Source organism: Notolepis coatsorum (assembly GCF_963971535.1).
Source record: "Notolepis coatsorum genome assembly, chromosome: 9".
NCBI classification, from domain to species: domain Eukaryota; kingdom Metazoa; phylum Chordata; class Actinopteri; order Aulopiformes; family Paralepididae; genus Notolepis; species Notolepis coatsorum.
This window is the reverse complement of record NC_140173.1, coordinates 73,744,073-73,762,159: the sequence shown is the minus strand read 5'-3', so window position 1 is coordinate 73,762,159 and position 18,087 is coordinate 73,744,073. Positions and strand designations below refer to the sequence as shown.

At 42.7% G+C, this 18,087-nt stretch overlaps 1 protein-coding gene across 1 annotated transcript in view; it reads left to right on the top strand.

Moving 5' to 3' along the window:
- The first annotated feature begins 2,898 nt into the window (after positions 1-2,898).
- Positions 2,899-18,087, top strand: part of ehbp1 (EH domain binding protein 1) — a 398,684-nt gene continuing 383,495 nt past the window's right edge. Inside the window, 2 exon segments of the mRNA XM_084321912.1 lie at positions 2,899-3,271; positions 4,202-4,686. Coding sequence (XP_084178038.1) covers positions 4,583-4,686 — 104 coding nt within the window. The 5' untranslated portion in view covers positions 2,899-3,271; positions 4,202-4,582.

Genomic DNA, 18,087 nt, shown 5'->3' with positions numbered 1-18,087 from the left:
ATACTTTCATACAAAATGCTTCTTACTGTTACGCTCCAGAGACTGTGCTAGACAAGATAGTATCAAATAACATAGTATAGCATGTAATTTAGAAGAAGAAAATGAGGTCACAGTGTTCGGTATAGACATATGTACAATGTTCTGAGTTACCATATAATATACAATACTATGCAGTGTACTAATGTACAGTACTATATAGTGCAAAGCAGAAATGGGATGAGGTACAATTTAGGTACAATTTACAGTAAGGTGTACGAGTTGTAGTGCAATCCTTCATCAATAAATATAAAGTGTGGGGAGTGGGTGCTACAGTGTGTTTGTTTAAAGTGGGTGTGTGCTATAAAGTGTGTGGAGTGGGTGCTACAGTGTGTTTGTTTAAAGTGAGTGTGTGCGTGTGGATGTGTGTTCTATGTGCGTTTGGTGGTTGTTGTTGTGTAGTGTTCATTGTTCGTTTAGCAGCCTGATGGCCTGGGGATAGAAGCTTCTTCTGAGTCTTTCTGTGCTCGCCTTGAGACTCCGGTATCGCTTGCCTGACCGCAGCAGTTCAAAGAGGCAGTTGTTCGGGTGACTGGAGTCTTTAATGATTCTCTTAGCCTTGCCCTTGCAACGCTTGTTGTAAATGTTCTGGAGGGTGGGGAGCCCCCCTCCAATTGTGCGTTCGGCTGAACGTGTCACTCTTTGTAGTCTGCTTCGGTCTTGTGCAGTGCTATTCCCAAACCAGGAGGTGATGTTGCCGGTCAAGATGCTCTCTATTGTACATGAGTAGAAGTTCTTAAGGATCTTCTGACTGACTTGGAACTTCCTTAGGCGCCTGAGGAAGTAGAGGCGTTGTCGTGCCTTCTTCACAACACTGTCAATGTGTGTGGTCCATGTCAAGTCCTCGGATATGTAGGCTCCGAGGTACTTAAAGCTGTTGACTCTCTCAACCGGTGCCCCGTCGATGCTGAGGGGGCTGTAGTCCTTGACCCCCGACCTCCTGAAGTCCACAATCATCTCCTTTGTTTTGCTGACGTTCAGGGAGAGGCTGTTTTCCTGGCACCATCCCGCCAGGACCTTGACCTCTTCCAGGTAGGCCCTCTCGTCGTTGGCAGAGATCAGGCCCACCACCACTGTGTCGTCAGCAAATTTGATGATTGTATTGCTACTCCGCTGAGCCACACAGTCGTGTGTGTACAGGGAGTAGAGGAGGGGACTCAGAACACAGCCCTGGGGGGCCCCTATGTTGAGGGTGATGGATGAGGAGGTGCAGTTGCCTGCTCTCACCACCTGGGGTCTGCCAGTCAGGAAGTCCAAGACCCACTGGCAGAGGTCATAGTTCAAGCCCAGGTCCCTGAGCTTGGCTATGAGTATGGAGGGGACTATGGTATTGAATGCCGAGCTGTAGTCGATGAATAGCATTCTCACATAGTTCCCCTGCCTCTTGTCCAGGTGTGATGCTGCTGTGTGCAGCACATGGGCTATGGCGTCCTCCGTGGACCTGTTGGGGCGGTATGCAAATTGCAGGGGGTCCATGTTGATGGGGAGGGAGGAGCAGATGTAGCCCTTTACTAGCTTCTCAAAGCACTTCATGGCTATGGAGGTGAGAGCTACAGGGCGGTAGTCGTTGAGGCAAGCAGGCTTGGATTTTTTGGGTACAGGGATAATAGTGGACTTCTTCAAGCAGGTGGGGATGACAGCCTGTTCTAAGGACAGGTTAAATATGTCAGTGAATACTGGGGCCAGTTGGTCGGCACAGACTTTTAGGACGCGGCCGGGGATGCCGTCCGGACCTGCTGCCTTCCTGATATTCACTTTTTTAAAGGTCCGCCTCACCTCATGCTCTGTTACCCTGAACACTGCGCCTCCATCAGCAGCCGACCCCCCCCCCCCATTGCCGTGGCTTGTGAGCTGGTGTTGTTATTACCAGCATCAAACCTCGCATAGAAGGTATTGAGGTCATTTGCTAAGGAGATGTCACTGTTCAGTTTGAGGGAGGCGCCTTTGTAGTCTGTCATCGTTTTGAGCCCCTGCCACATAGCTCTAGAGTCAGCTTGTTCAAACTGGAGTTCAATTTTATCCCTGTAGCGCCGTTTGGCCTCTGACACTGTCCTCCTTACGTTGTATCGCGCCACCTTGTGGTCATTCATGTTGCCTGCCACTAGGCCGTCGTTGTATGCTTTGGTGCGCTCTCTCAGAGCTTCACGGACGGATTGAGCTATGAGAGGCCTACTTGCAGGGGCAGGGATTAGCTAAATGCCTTTGAAATTATTGACCAGATTCTGACATATATTTATGGAATTCCATCTGATAATAATAATAATAATAATAATAATAATAAATTTTATTTGGATTATATGTTGCTACCTTTAGGCCACGTCAATAGCCACCTATTTCCAAATAGGCTTACAGAGTAGGAGATGGGCAAAGTAGCTTTCATTTGATTGTAAACGTATGTCCTTCTTTTGTATAAAGGGCAGCAACAGACAGTAAACAAGACTGCTTGGCAAATCAAACTCACTCAGGTAAAACCGAAATAAGATAATTTTCTATAAAGGCACATTCTACTGAAGGATTAAATGTCTTTAATGGATGTAGGGTTTGACCAAATGTGATTAACATAAATTTAGAAAGGCATCATGAATCACTAAAACATTCCATAAATGACACATGCATTGCACCAATGGGATGGTCCCAGAGGGGCGTTGATTTGGCGTCAACGACACCAGTGAGCCAGACTGTAGAAGTAGTGGGGTATATCTGCAGAGCCGCAAGCCCAACGTCTGGGCGGGGCGTCGGGGCTTGTACTAGGTTCGAGGCGGTTCTTCGGGGCTTGTACTCGCCCCCGAAGCCCCGCCCAGACGTTGGGCTTGCGGCTCTGCAGATATCCCCTATTGGGACTGTAGGGGAAACGATGGAGGGGTGAGAGCGGTGTGTGTTGAGCAAAGCTGGCTGTTGGAATTTACGCCCGTGGGGTTGGAATACTTTTGTTTACTTTTTTTTTTTTTTTTTTTTAAGAAGCACAAATCCATGTCTTGTCAGATTCGGGGCTGAATACGAGCCACATAATTATCTCGATAGCTCAAAATCTTGTTTTCTGGCGAACAACTATTTCCGCTCTTGCCCATGTTATGATAGCTAGCCCCACCGCTAGCACGCTAGCTAACTGTGTGGCTGCTGGTGCCACTGTAAAGAAGGCGATAATGAGCTAGCTCGCTCGCTAGTTTGCTATAGCAGTCGGGCACTAGCTACATCTATTAACACGGATGCTATATCGGTGCACTTCTACGATAAGGTGAGTATCAAATATGCACACTTATATAATTCGGTGTCAACACGCGTCAGCTTAGCTGCCGAATCCTCCCAGTTATAACGGAGCAGAACGTTCTCCAGCACGGCTCAGACTATCCTCTGGAACACAGATATCATTATTATGGGATGGTCCATGTTTATTTACTAAATGCATTTAGATGGGTGTTATGCGGCATGTGGCATTTTATTGACGTCGGCGTGTGTACGTGGTATGGCTATAACGTTGCGTGTTTGCTAACTTATTTTACTGATAATAATTATGGAACATATATAATCACAATTGAGTTAAACAGCCTAGCTAGTCGCTGACTTCCCATCTCAGCAGATAGACCCACTAGTATCCTGATGAATTGAAAATGGGGGACCCTGATGTAAACAAGACTAAAGTCTTTCTCTGGTCTGCATCCCCTTAACAATTGTGTGTATTGAGCTGTACTGTATTGTACCCATTCTGCAATCTGTTAATAAAGTTATCAATCAATCAATCCAACTGCAGAGCGTCTCAATAGACCCCCGTGCCCACGCCGTGCTGCTGGCAGCAGTGGCACTAACGTTAGAAGTGCTAGTGTGGAAGTGTCTTACTTTTCCTCTTTCTTTTCCGAGAACGAAGCCACAACTACGAATACATTCATACATATTCATTCATCTTAAATACAACGTGACGCAAATGAGCGTGTAGTGTAGGCCAACTGTGTGCATGCTGTTAATAATAATAATAATATCCAAACTCTTGTCAGACGTGGACTTGTATCGAAAGCCAAACGGATCAAATATATGCCAATACAATAATACCCACCCGTTTGGATAGACTCTGGGCGCATCGTGAGTGTAACGTGTGTAGATCTGGGAGGATGTCGGGTTTGTTCCCCAGGCTGTCGCTTTTACTGACCGTGTGTCATCATCTCTCTTTCAGGCTGGTCGACTCCAAATAATACACTGTGTGGCCGAAGATGATCCATTTCGCTCCTCTATAAAACTATGGAGTGTCTTCTTTCCCGTGCGCGGCGCCATGCACGCCCTCAGCCCTGCTGACACCGGACCACCGCTGCAGAAACGGTCCCTACATTTGGTTTGATCATCAGGCTGTTCATGAAGACGACCATCCGACTGGAAGAGCGGCATTATGTGTTTGGTACGTGCCTCTGATGAAATGATGAACAATGTATCCAGAACGTGGGTCGGATAGAATTGGATACATATAAACATTCAACATCAAGTGTGCGTTTGTTCCGAAGGGAAGCCCTGACCCAGGACGGGACGGGTATACAAAAAATACCCATTCCTCTAAAGAAACATGGCCTCGGTGTGGAAAAGATTGCAACGTGTGGGGAAGCATGCATCCAAATTCCAGTTCGTGGCTTCATATCAGGAACTTATGGTGGAATGCACCAAGAAATGGTAAGTTGGGTTTACACAGCCACAGTGCTGTCATTTAGTCCAATGAAAACACTATCAAGAATTCAACACGTCGCTGTGTGTCTTGTGTTGGAACGCTGAGCTGACCGCTGCCTCTGGTGTTTCTGGTGGCCATAATTTACACACACACACACGCACACACTCACACACACACACTCACACACACACACACACAGTCCCCGCGGTGTGCGGGCTGGTCTGCGTGTTGGGAGGGGCCGACTGCCTTGTGAAATTGCTATGTTAGTTTTTGCACCAATCCTGGATTTGTTTGGTTTGTGTGTTCGCTTATGGACTGATGTGATTGAACCTGACTACAAGCATTCAAGTGATGTGTAGATCATGCCATTGCATGAAGTACACACAATGACAGCTGTGTTAAACACAGTTGTTTTAGTTTAGGGCTTGGTTGTTTTTGCTCTGCTGGTAAAAATGTGTATCTCAAAAGGATGACTTTGAGGTGAAAGTTCAGAATGACTGGTAAACTTTAGATTCATACAGGCCAGGCCTAGCTTTTTGAACACATGTCTAAGTCTAACTATAATAGAACAGTGTTAATATGTCATGTGAGCCTCCCAAGTTCGAGTCAGTATAGATATTGATATGATGTGTCGGCTATTTCAAACGGCTAAATGTTCTGTGTTGCTTTAGCCTCATTATTTACATAAGTCAGTCATGCGCAGGGGTGTAAAAAGTACCCAGAAATTATACTTAAGTGAAAGTATGGGTACCGTACCGTCTCAAAATCGTACTCAAGTAAAAGTCAGAGTATCTGGCTAAAAACACACTTGAGTAAAAGTTAAAAAGTTTCTACCTTTTTTAAATGTACTAAAAAGTAAAACTTTTTTTCGGACTGTATTCTTCTGATATCAGGTGTTTAATCAAAGATCCCCGCTTTCTAGTCTTGCACAAGGACCAATCAGCATGGGTATGGGCGGTTAATTTTCCATTGATGGGGATTTTATTGGCTGTTTTTAAATAAAGTGCGGTCGCTGGATTAATAACGTTAACGTTAGTTCGGCCAGAGAAACAAATATACTAATTAAAATGGTTGGACCTGCGAGATTTGTACTAGGTCTGCATTTTAAATGTAAGGAGTAAAAAGTATTTATTTCTTCTCTGAAATGTAATTGAGTAAAAGTACAAGTATACAAACCTAATAATACTTGAGTAAAGTACAAATCCACCAAAACAGTACTTAAGTATTGTAACGAAGTACAATTACTCAAGTACTTTACACCCTACTCATGCGTCATCTGTTATTAATTGTATTAGTGGTTGGCATTATATCCTCTTTTGATTTAAATTCTGTCTTTCTTACTAACAAACCCAAGACCAACTAGTGTCATCAAATTATTATACCACATCCTAATTTTTATGGTGTGGACTGTGGACTCTGTCTGAATATTGAAGCACAGTGTATGGGAAACAGGGGTTGACTTAGGAAGTCCAGTCCCTGAGGGTTCAAAGAAAATATGAATCACGCACCGCTGTGTTAATATTACGTGAAGATAGATAAATGTGACTTTCCTGTCTGGATACATGTGGCACATTACAGTGACTTTCCTGTCTGGTTTATCCATTGACTCGCACAGTAACATTGGAAAGGAAAAAGACACTGAAAAAGCCTTCCGTATTTTCACTTATAGTGACGGGAGGGCGATGATTTGTATTTTCTTTTTGAGACCTCGAGGACTGAACTCTAATACCATCCGTAACTGAACTGCATATCCCACAATATGTTTGAGTAGTCTGACAGAGAGTCCACTGTGTGCACCCGGTGATCCCGCCAGCCTGCATCTAACCCTATGGGTGTACCGGTGTAATAAGGATGAAATACTTTGCACTGCACTGCAGTGTATGGTGATGGATGGAGCGCTCGATTAGGGATATTCTGTGAAGATATAGATATAGCTGTGAAGATAAAGTGAAGGGAGATGCCCCCCCCCCCCCCACATGCTGTGCTTTTGCCTTGGAGACCTATTATTATAGGGAGACTTTTGCCTGGGGGTATGTGTCCTGTTGTGAGTAATGACTGAAAAGGAGACCGCGGTGGATCGAGGAGGTAGCCCAGAGACACTGTGCCCCGAGGCGTGACTACACACACCTATAGAGCTTCGACCTGGGACAGATGTTAACGTGTTGGAGATTGGAATGAGAAAAATGTAGCCTACATATCTTCCCAGTGCAGGGGGGGGGGGGGGAGGGGGGGGGAGTTTGGTCTGAAAAGTCTGTTTTGCAATCTGAGTCTAACCCTGTGTAAGTGTTTCAAAAGACTTAAGTGGGGCTTTTGTCGTTGCGAGACGAAGTCATCTAAAATGTCTCAGATAGTGTCGGAGTTGGATGCAGTTTCTGTCATACATGGTTGTGTACCGGTCCACGTGTGACAGGCTAGATCTCGTACTAAGTCACAACTATACCAGGGCTGCCACTCTTTGTCGATAGTCGATTCATCTGTCACTTTGCTCTTAGTCAAGCAAGATTTTTCATGCTCTTTTTTTTCCGCCCAGGCTGAATGAGTTGTTTCCTTAAAAATGACAGGCACATCTCTGGTACGAACAGGATTTCAAGAGGTCCACCTGCATGATTGCATTTGGGATGACACAAAAATGTCTGATTTAAATCAGCTAGTTCTAATCATTAGACGACAAAGGCCTCATGACTAGGGATGGGTACCTTTCACATTTGAACCGATACCGGTACCTGTGAATCGATACCGGTACCCAACGGTACCTTTTTTTCGGTACTTTAGTCTCAAGAAATTTAATTTACCTACCTCAGTCGTAAAAAAAAAATCCAAACTTCAAATAACTACAATTTTGACAGTTTTCGGCTTGTCATTGCTCCGACTGCTTTGTTGTTGAATCAAGTCAAATCCTAGGTAAGCATATGTTGTGCGTGTGAACGTTGACATGAAAAGAAAAAAGTAAAAAAAAAAAAAAAAAGTAAGAAAAAGTAAAAAACATTTTTTTTATAAAAAAATCTTTTTTATTTTTTTTTCGGTTTCTCACTTGATTCGATACTCGGTAGTACCGACGTGTTTCGGTTCGGTACCTCAAAAGTACCGAATTCGGTACCCATCCCTACTCGTGACTAGAGCCATATGGAATCCGCGATCACGGAATCGCGGAATTGAGCAATAAAAATGGAATCCACCATAACATTTTTTTTTTTAACTTTTTTTTTTAACTTTTTTTTTTTTTTTTTTTTTTACTTTTTTTTTTTTTTTTTTTAATATTGTGGGACTTGTACAGCACTTTGTTCAACTTTGTCAGTGCTGTAAAGTTTAAACCTTTTAAAATCTTAGACAAACAAAACACTTTGCTTTCATGAAATATTGTAAGCCGTCATTTGAGGCTTTATAAAAGCAGCACAATGAACACAAATCTGTCAGTGCCGAGTCCGACCTCATCTTAAATAACAAACAGCATTGCTTGTTGTAGTTAACAAAGAGAGGCAGAGTTGATTTTGCAAAAATATATATATATATATTTTTTTTTTTTAAATAATCAAATTTTATTTTCATATTCGAATCCCATGCCCATCGAACGAAGCTTCAAAGTATTTAAGACGGCCCTATTAAATGGACTGTTATATCTTATTAAATTGTGGACATTTATTCATTCCCACTTATTAGACACTATTTCTGATGGTAAAATGAGCGTACAAAGCAAAATACAGAATTCTGAAATATTAAAACGGAAAAAACGGAATTTGGAAAAAAATAAAATGGAATTTGGAAAAAAATAAAACGGATTTCATATGGCTCTACTCGTGACTATTGGTTGACTAAGAATTTCTTATGTCGAGGACGGCCCTAAGCAATACATTCCGGGAGGCTGTGTTCCAACTGCGTCTGTTACAACAGAGTTGAGAGATCTTCGGACCTGGAGATTTTGGTGTATGTGTCACAAAGTGTGAGTGTGCATTGGCGCAGGGTCTCTGCCTGCCTTGGACTTCATCAGTCCGGTATGTTATTGTTGCAATGGAAACTTTCCATCTGCACTGAGTGGAAACAGTCCCCAGAGAGCTAAAATGGATCTCATATTCAGAAATCCTCTTGTCGATTTTTTCGAAACCTGCGGCCATTTTATTGCATGAATCAGTCAAGGGGAGAGAAAACACATGAGTGTGTGATTCTTCACATGCCATTCCCATGCCAGAGGTATGATCGGTAGCTTAACATTAACGCCCATCATGTGGTCATGGTGTGTAAGCCTGCATGACCCCCTTATCCAGACAGATTCACTGCTTTTGGTCTAGTAGCGTCCCCGGCTTCTCTCTGTGAGGCACCTGACTCAAAAAAGGGTTCTTCAATTACATTTGACGTTTTAATTAACAAAACAAATTCTCTCATGGAGCAGAGCAAACTCTACTAGTGGTGTCTCTTGATTTTTGGAACTATGCTCATCAACCTTTTTATTTTTTTCTTGTTTAGTACAAACCGCTGCAACATTAATTGCACCAATGTAATCCTTTTCTAAATTAAAATAATGAAATGACACAAAAATACCATTCCCTCGTGAATCGTATTGCAATATCTATAATTTAATCGCATTATGATATTTTGTCCAAATTGTGATGAAAAGGAGACCGCGTTGGGACTAAGATAGTTCTGTAATAATACTATTACTACCACCACACAACTCTTTATCACAGCATGTCCTGTCTCTCCAAAAGTCAACCCAGCTCCCTCTCAAAGGGGCCCATCTTTTAAGATCTCTCACAATGTGAGCTGAAGATATATGGGCGCTAAATCATAGACGTGCAGCTGAGCGAGGCACTGCCATGTTATCTGACCTTTTCACTAGTGCTGCTTTGAACTGCTGCGCTAGAAGGAAAAGCCTGCATCTTATTGAGGAGTCGGGCTGAATCTGCTTTGTCCATTTGTGACATCAGCAGCACCCCTGCTTTTTTGATGGCCGCTCTTTCATAAGCAGCTCTTTGCGTTACTTTGTGAAGTATGCCACAAAAAAGTCACAAGAAGACATCTAGCCACAGCATACAAAATATATATATTCCAGAATAACAAATATTCCATATCAATGGTTTCCTGATCCAGAAGTGAACTTTCATTTAATCTAATTCCAAACCTTTATTTAAACTCGAACGGCAACTGGGGTTTCAACAATAAGACAACAAGGCAAGGCAAGGCAAAAAGTAAGGATAACAAATAAATTAAAACACGTACAACTTGACAAAGGTTAGAGATCAAGGTTTTAAACTGTGCAACGGAGGGGAGAATTTCAAGCTTTAAGGACTGTTTGAGTTAATTCCATGAACTAGGGGATGGGGCATCATAGCAAAATGCAGATTTTCCCTGTTCAGAGCAAACTCTGGGGACCTTAAGGACTAGCCAGTCACTAGAACTAGGGGTGCACAGATATCGGTCGGGTATCGGTATCGGCCGATAAGTGCCTTGTTGACCTATCGGCCGATAAGCTCAAATGTGCCGATGGCAGTGGCCGATAAATATCCGTCAATTTGTGTCACGTCAATCTGGTCCACACGTTCAAACTTTGAAAAAAGTTTCAGTCATGCGACCTGCACACACAAGCTACTGCATCAAAGTTACTACTTATGATTAACACTTTGGTCGCCAGGCTTATATTCTTAATAAACCATCCCACGCCAGCTCTATTTGTCTATGGAGAAGTTCCCCTTCTTTGCAGGGCTATAACTTTTTAAATTGTATTGCTAAATTGACATTACTATGGCCCATTCAACATCAAGTATCTATTGTTCAGGGTGTAGCAACGTTATACTTTTTCATTCACATATTCATACTAAAATACGGTCTAAAGTATAAGTATGTTTTTATTGTTTTCTGCAGCTTTCTCCAGAACGTGATTTATAGCCCTAAATGCATTATATTGATGATTGTATACAGTTTGATAGCAATCGGCGCGAGAAAATTTTTTTTAAATGGACGTGCTTCTAGAAGTTACTACTTATCATCTGATGTTGACCGGATGGGGGGGGGGTCGTTTATAATTCCGTGGCCAACATTAGATGATTCATCTAGTGTGGGTGATATGATCATTAGAGCAGTTTGTATCGAACACGTTAAAAAATAACGCTGAAACTAACCGTAGCTTCCTCGGGCCGTTGGGCGATGAGCGTGGAGCAGAAATATTCCTATTATGGGATGTAGAAATATGGGATCCATCTCCAGGTTGTATAATAGTATATACGTCCAAATCATGTTGTTTATCGAGTTATTGGTAATGGATTGCTATCCATTGTGTCTAGCTCGAGTCCTGGGACTATTTGTTTTGATTTGATTTTATTAGGGATCCCCATTAGCTGGTGCGATAGCAACCAGCTAGTCTTCCTGGGGTCCACACACAAAAAAACACACAAAAACAATCACTATTGCAAAAAACAAAATTATTAAAAGTCAGTACACACAATGCATAATGAACCTACTGTAACAATTAATATAGCTAAAATTACATTAGTGTAAAACAAAAACAAAAAATTACTTTACAGTGTTAAAAACAATTTAAAAACAATTTAAGATTCTTTTTAAAAGTGAATCTACTGTAAATGCAGCAGAGGTTCCGAGGCAGGCCATTCCACAGAGTTAATGCTCTAAAAATAAAAGATCTCCCCAGAGCGCTGGTTCTAGGACCTGGCAATTCAAGCTGCCCACTACTGGAACCTCTAGTGTAATGCTCGTGCACAGTATTACTAAAAACAATCTGATTATGTATAAAAACAGGAGTCTTACTGCTCATGACCAACTTGAACAGCACAAGTATATTAAAATGTTAAAATATTAGCGAGTGATCGGACCGAATTGGAATGAGCACCAGCTTCCATTTCCTGTTTCCGGTTTGAGCTATCCGCCGATCGGCCACCAGATGGCGCTCTTGAACCGTTGGAGAGTTGAGAGGGGATCAACAGTAGATCTCAAGTCTCCGGGGGAGAAATATGATTGCGATCAGTGATTTTTGAAATATTGATATCAAAGACGTGGTACGGCGTCTTTGGCAGAATGAGCATGGCGGGGAATGACGTGGTAAGGCGTTTTTGGCGACCATAGTGTTAACAAAGGCATTAGTTTTGTGGCATTAACGTTATATAGTTACACGTTCAATAACATCAGCGTATTTACCCGACCATAGCAAGCATTACTCATTCATATCTCTCACTTCCTTCCTTTGCTCAGAGAGCCCGTACTGAATTGTACCCATTCTGCAATCTGTTAATAAAGTTTTCAATCAGACAAATGTATAGAAAAGCTTTTATTATAACATTCGTTGCAGTAAAATCATTATGCCTCGTTTGGTAATCCTGCGGAGCGCTGGTAGTCTACTCGTGGCCGGCGGGGAGCTAGCGTTATTAGCTACGGCAGGGGTGTACAGTGCGACATATATATCGCACGTGCTACAGCAACAGCGGTCTGTGCGATGGATGGATTTACTTCAATAGCACTGGTGCGATAGGGATTCGGTTCATATAGATACTCTTATTTTGAAAATCCTGTAGCGGGTCTCATTTCTGCCCACGCGCAGCTCCAGCTAGGCTCCGAAAGCTAGCAACGTTCAGGTGCATATGATACTCTTATTTTGAAAAAACTCTTGTGACAACTCGACGAGTCATATCCGCGCTTCTGCAAGCAGAGCAGCGCGTTGGTCGGTTGGTGCGCACTGCTGCGTTAACACAGCAGTGCGCCTACACGTCCCGAAATAAGTCTGTGGTGTTTTTTTTTTCTCGCAACGGGTCAAATGCATCTACATGCTTTGCACCGTCACCATTCCTTTATGCGCACATCGCCCGAAATTAACGTTTATGTACCATTACAATCACTACAACGTTAGCAAGCTAACAAGCTAATCCTGATCAGAGGCAGAGCCAGCAGACACAGTGTGGACTGGGGAAAGGGAAATGGGGGGGCACTCTCTCCCCTTCCCTGTGTGTGTGCGTGCGTTTGGAAAGACGATGAAGTCACTAGTCAGGAGTCCTCAGGACAGGAGTATATTATAGTAAACTGAGGATGGACAGATAATGTTGATATTCAAATAAACAAGTTTCGAGAGGAGTGGAAGTTTGAAGACAGACTAGACTACAATATGATGCGGGGGTGGTGAGTTGAAACAGTGTGTGTGAATGAATGAAAACTTTATTTAACAGATTGCAGAATGGGTACAATTAGGGGTGGACGGTATGGTCTAAAATTTATATCACGGTATAATTTGAAGCATAGACGGTAACGGTATATATCACGGTATCATCGTTTTTGATAAAAATTTTTTTTTTATTTTATATAATTTTTTTTTTTTTTTTTTTTTATAAAATATATATATTATATAATTAGACTTGTACTGGTATTATCTGCGAGACATCACCACCACGCAAACAAGCTCCACTGTCTGTGTACTACGGCAAGGATTCTCCGGAGCTGCACCTGGACCTATACTCTAGTAGCCTCGAGCAGAGCTACGGCCAGGATTCTCCGGCGCTGCACCTGGACCCTATTGTATTGGTATTATAACGTTAGCAAGCCCTCAGCTCGAATACGCATCGAATCAGTGTTATAAGACATTGATATCATGAGCTATCTGTAGCTACTGCATATATAACGTTAATACAACGCCTCAGTGAATTATTTAGTTCAATGGGACATTTCGTTTTGAACGGTGAACTAATTTGCGTTAACGTGAGCTAACAGGTAGCATACACGTCTCTAGTACTAGACTTTGTGGAGCGTTTGTTGATGTCAGGAGCTATCGGTAGCTGGCCGACTAGATACCGTTCGGTTAGACAATGCCCCATCATGTATTAAACTAAAAGTGAATAGTTGACTGGGTCATTTAGTAACGGTAGCTAAGCTAACGTTAGCTCAGGGAGACGCCGACAGCTCCCGTGTCCCGTCCCACTAGACTACTAGACCCGTGTTTACATGCGTGCGGTAGGGGCTGGCACGCCCACTGCGCGAAGCCTCCTAAATAACTTTTTCCAGTTCGCACATATCTATTATCTATGACTAATTCTATCTATTTTTAGGGGCAAATGCGAGTGAAATAGTCGCGCTGTGGTTACATGACGTCATTGCTATTTTAGAGCTGCACTACCGTTACACGGTATACTCAAAATCCATACCGTAGAGCAAATTCATACCGTTTATACCGTATACCGTTTATACCGTCCACCCCTAGGTACAATACAGTACGGCTCAATACACACAATTGTTAAGGGGATGCAGACCAGAGAAAGACGTTTGTCTTGTTTACATCAGGGTCCCCCATTGTGTGTGTGTGTCCCAACCGACCCCACTTCTATGTTTCAATAAATTATTTGCATTTAAAACTATTAACGCTGACTCATTCCTTCAGTCCACTCAAAATTATGCTAATATTCCTTATGTTGTTTATGATATTAATTGAAAATAGCATATGAGAGTATCATAGTAATAATAACACATGGCGATATACTAAATGACAGCCAAACATGGCACTGCAACTAAATAACACAAATACAATAGGCACATTTGTGACTGTTACAAATATAACACGTTTTATACTTGTGCTACAAGATTTTGGCCTGTGCTACAAAACTATCAACCTCTGTAGCACCAGTGCTATGTGCAAAAAAAGTTAACGTACAGCCCTGTACGGTAAGTTTGTTGTGGTTCTCGCATGCAGATCAATGGCGGACTTCCCGGAAGTAAAAAACGAATAAGCGCTTGCCGATTGGTGGTAAGAACAGCAGAGGCGGGTGCAAGCGGTGTGACGTAATTGGCAGAATCGACTTGTCAATCAAAATTGTTCTGTTGCCATCTACCTGCATTGCTTTGGTTGAGAGAGATAGTGCTCTCTTATTAAAACTCATAAACAAGTCTTGAGCAAGACAAGTTAGTCTGTTAGGTTATGAAAGCCAGTGAGTATTGTATGACTCAGGGTGCTTTCTCACTAACCATTCGGGTCCGTTCCGTCTCGGTCCGTCTTTTGTGTGCAAACTCCCCCCCCTCTCCCCCCTCTAGTTTGTGTACACACTTCAGTCTTGGTTCACTCCAGGTTCTGTTTACGGTTTGCGTTTTGAGCTTGTAAGCTTGCCGTAGGCGATGATGTCATGCTCGAAAATGTAAACACAGGAAGTGTGTTAACACTTTACTGCCGGAAGACGTGTTTAGGCGTCCTTCCCCGCCATGCTCAAGTTGCCGAAGACGCCGTAACTCGTCTTTGATATCAATATTTCAAAAATCTGTGATCGGATTCATATTTCCCATCCGCTGGCCTGAGACCCACCAAAAAGCCCCACTGAACCCTCTAGCGGTTCAAGAGCGGCATCTGGTGGCCGATCGGCGCAATCGCCAAACAGGAAGTTACTTGGACGATGTGCTGTTCAACCATATTACTTCCGGGCACTCGGTATATGTCCCGGCACTCTAGCTCGTCACAATACATAGCGATCCGTTGCCAATAACTCGATAAACAACATGATTTGGACGTATATACCATTATACAACCTGGAAATGGACCGGGTATTCCAACATCCCATAATAGGAAAATGTATACTCCACGCTCATCGCCCAACGGCGCAAGGAAGATACGGTAAGATTCAGCGTTATTTTTCAATGTCTTCTATACTAACTGATCTGATGAACATTTGACCCACATTAGATGAATGGTATAACGCTGCCCACGGAATTATAAACGCCCCCTCGCCCATCCGGTCAACATCAGATGACGTGTAGTAACTTCCAGAAGTCCGTCCAGTTGGATTTTTTTATATCGCGCCGATTGCTATCAAACTGTATTTGATCATCAATATAATGCATTTGGGGCTATAAATCACGTTCTGGAGAAAGCTGCAGAAAGAGATGAAAACATACTTATACTTTAGATCATATTTTAGTATGAATATGTGAATGAAAAAGTTTAACGTTCATACACCCTGAACAATACATATAGGACATTGAATGGGCCCTAATAATGGCAATTTAGCAATAGAATTTAAAAAGTTATAGCCCTGCAAAGAAGGGGAACTTCTACATAGACAAATAGAGCTGGCAACCTATGGTATATCATGAATTTAGCCTTAGGCAATCAAAGTGTTAACACGGTGGTGGAGACTGGATGCTGATATAAAATAAACAAACCAAAAAATATGAAGTTATATTTGAACCTCTGTTGTCAAGCCTTGTCAATATAACCCACCCCCCTTTTCTCACAAATGGAACTGGTGTTGTGGAGTCCGCTTTTGAGCGTTTTGCAGGGTTAACGATAACGCTAAGCTAACGGCTAACGCTAGTTAGCTTAGCCTGTTCAGCAGCTAACATTATCCCATTGCTCGTGGCAATTATATTGCATGTCATTGATCTACTGGTCGACCACGGCCGACTGGTTGGGCACCACTGGTCTAATAGAAATAAATGCATTCGAACAAGAAACCAATGTATAGACATAGCAATGGCAAACAAAATTGCCAGGCCTAATGCGAGCCAGGGAAGTGCTGTGCTTTGTAACGTGGCTTCATGTTTTCATCCACTGAGCTGTGAGGCTCCACATGCTTGTTTTGGTTGACGTCTGAACTCGCAAATTGCCCATAAATATCGTTTTTGTGGGTATTGTCCAGTTGTTGCTGTGTGGTTTTATCTGCCCAAAATTCAAGCAAGCATGAAAGCATTACAGTAACGACGTTGTGTGTGTCACGCCCCCCGCTCCCACTGGCCCGCACCCGAGACCACCTATTTCATCGGTCCAGGTTCAGCGCCCCCCCGGGGACGAATCAGCGGGGGACGGGGACGGGGGGGAGTGTTCTCACTAGGGATGGGTATCGTTAGGATTTTATCGATACTACTACTCTTATCGATACTAACGGTTCGGTACTTTATCGATACTCTTATCGGTTCTTTTTGAAAAAAAGACAATTAATTAAGAACAGAATCGACATTGCTTTATTATTTATACAACTTTATAAATAAGTATTATAAATAAATATAATTTATGCAGGGAGGGGTATATTTGCAGTTGAGAGCATTGGTCATCTCCCTACAGTAAAGATTAGAAATGATTGAATTATTGTAAATTTGTGTGGAGTGGTGGGAATAGCTGCTTCAATAATAACTTATATTATAACAACAACAACAAACAAGTTAGACAACTATGTATACAAAAAAAAAGATATACACTGAATGATTAGTTGTTACCTAAAGCCCTTGGACTCCACTGTAGAGAAGGGGTGCAGGCCTTTGACAACAAACTTTGTCACAGCCCTGTGACACTCGTTCACCCTATCCTCTGTCATCCTTCCTCTGTCTAGCTGCTAGGGTGAAGGGACTTTGGGTGGTGGAGGTAGAGGGAGGATGTGTGGTGGCCCTGGGCTCACTGGCCTGGGACACATTGGTGGCTGACGCCTCAGCTTGACTATCTATAAAACGTTTTTAGATTGTAGTATTTGTAGCTAAACAATTATTTTGTTTATTAGCCTATTTGTAATAATTCGTTATTAGCCTAGGAAACTCCGTATCTTGGCTTACCGGCTGCAGTGGACGTGGATGCAGATGGACCACTGCGCGCAAGGCAGTCGAATACGGCGCATTTCTGCACACTAATATCGTGTTTTGCCAACAAATGTTTTGATAGGTTGCTCGTATTGCCACCCTTACTGGCAAATGTTTTGTTGCACTTGTGGCAACGTGCGTTGTCGGCATTGACCCTTGTAAAGTATATCCAAACTTTAGAACGCTTCGCTCTATCCGCCATCACCACTCAGTGCAGGCAGAGCTGTCTGTGTCTGTGTGCAGCGCGCTTCAGCACGGGCGTCGGGGACAGCACTTTCATTAAGGAGTACCCGTATGTGTAGCACTACTAGCGAGCGACTCGCGAGGAGTGTGTGTAATAATGACTCGCTGCGGCTCGCTTCTCGTGCAGAGACAGAGAGAGGAGAGATCGTTTGCAACTTTTAAATAATAATAATAATAATAATAATAATTTCTCTAGAGTATCGATAGCAGTACCGAGGACGTCGGAGCTTATAAATACTCCGGTATTTTCTAATATAGTACCGGTTCCCGTTTAAAACCGGGGTCCGGGGGGCATCCCTAGTTCTCACTCAGATGGACACACCCTTTTCTGGTTCGACCCGACGCTGATTCGACCCCGAATGGTGAGTGAGAAAGGCCCCTCAGACTTCAGCAATAATCATGACTCATGGGCATTATAAAATAAAAACACACATGGCATGGTGGAATTAATACCATAAACATATTTCTTGATGTTTCCTTTTTTTAAGTAAGTAAAGAGGCCTATGTTCATATCGGTGAGCACAATTTGTAACACAAAAAGAGACGTGTAGCCTATTTATTTATTTAATATTTTATTTATTCATTTTATTATTTTATTTGTTGACAATCATGCCTAAAATAATAGTCAAGCA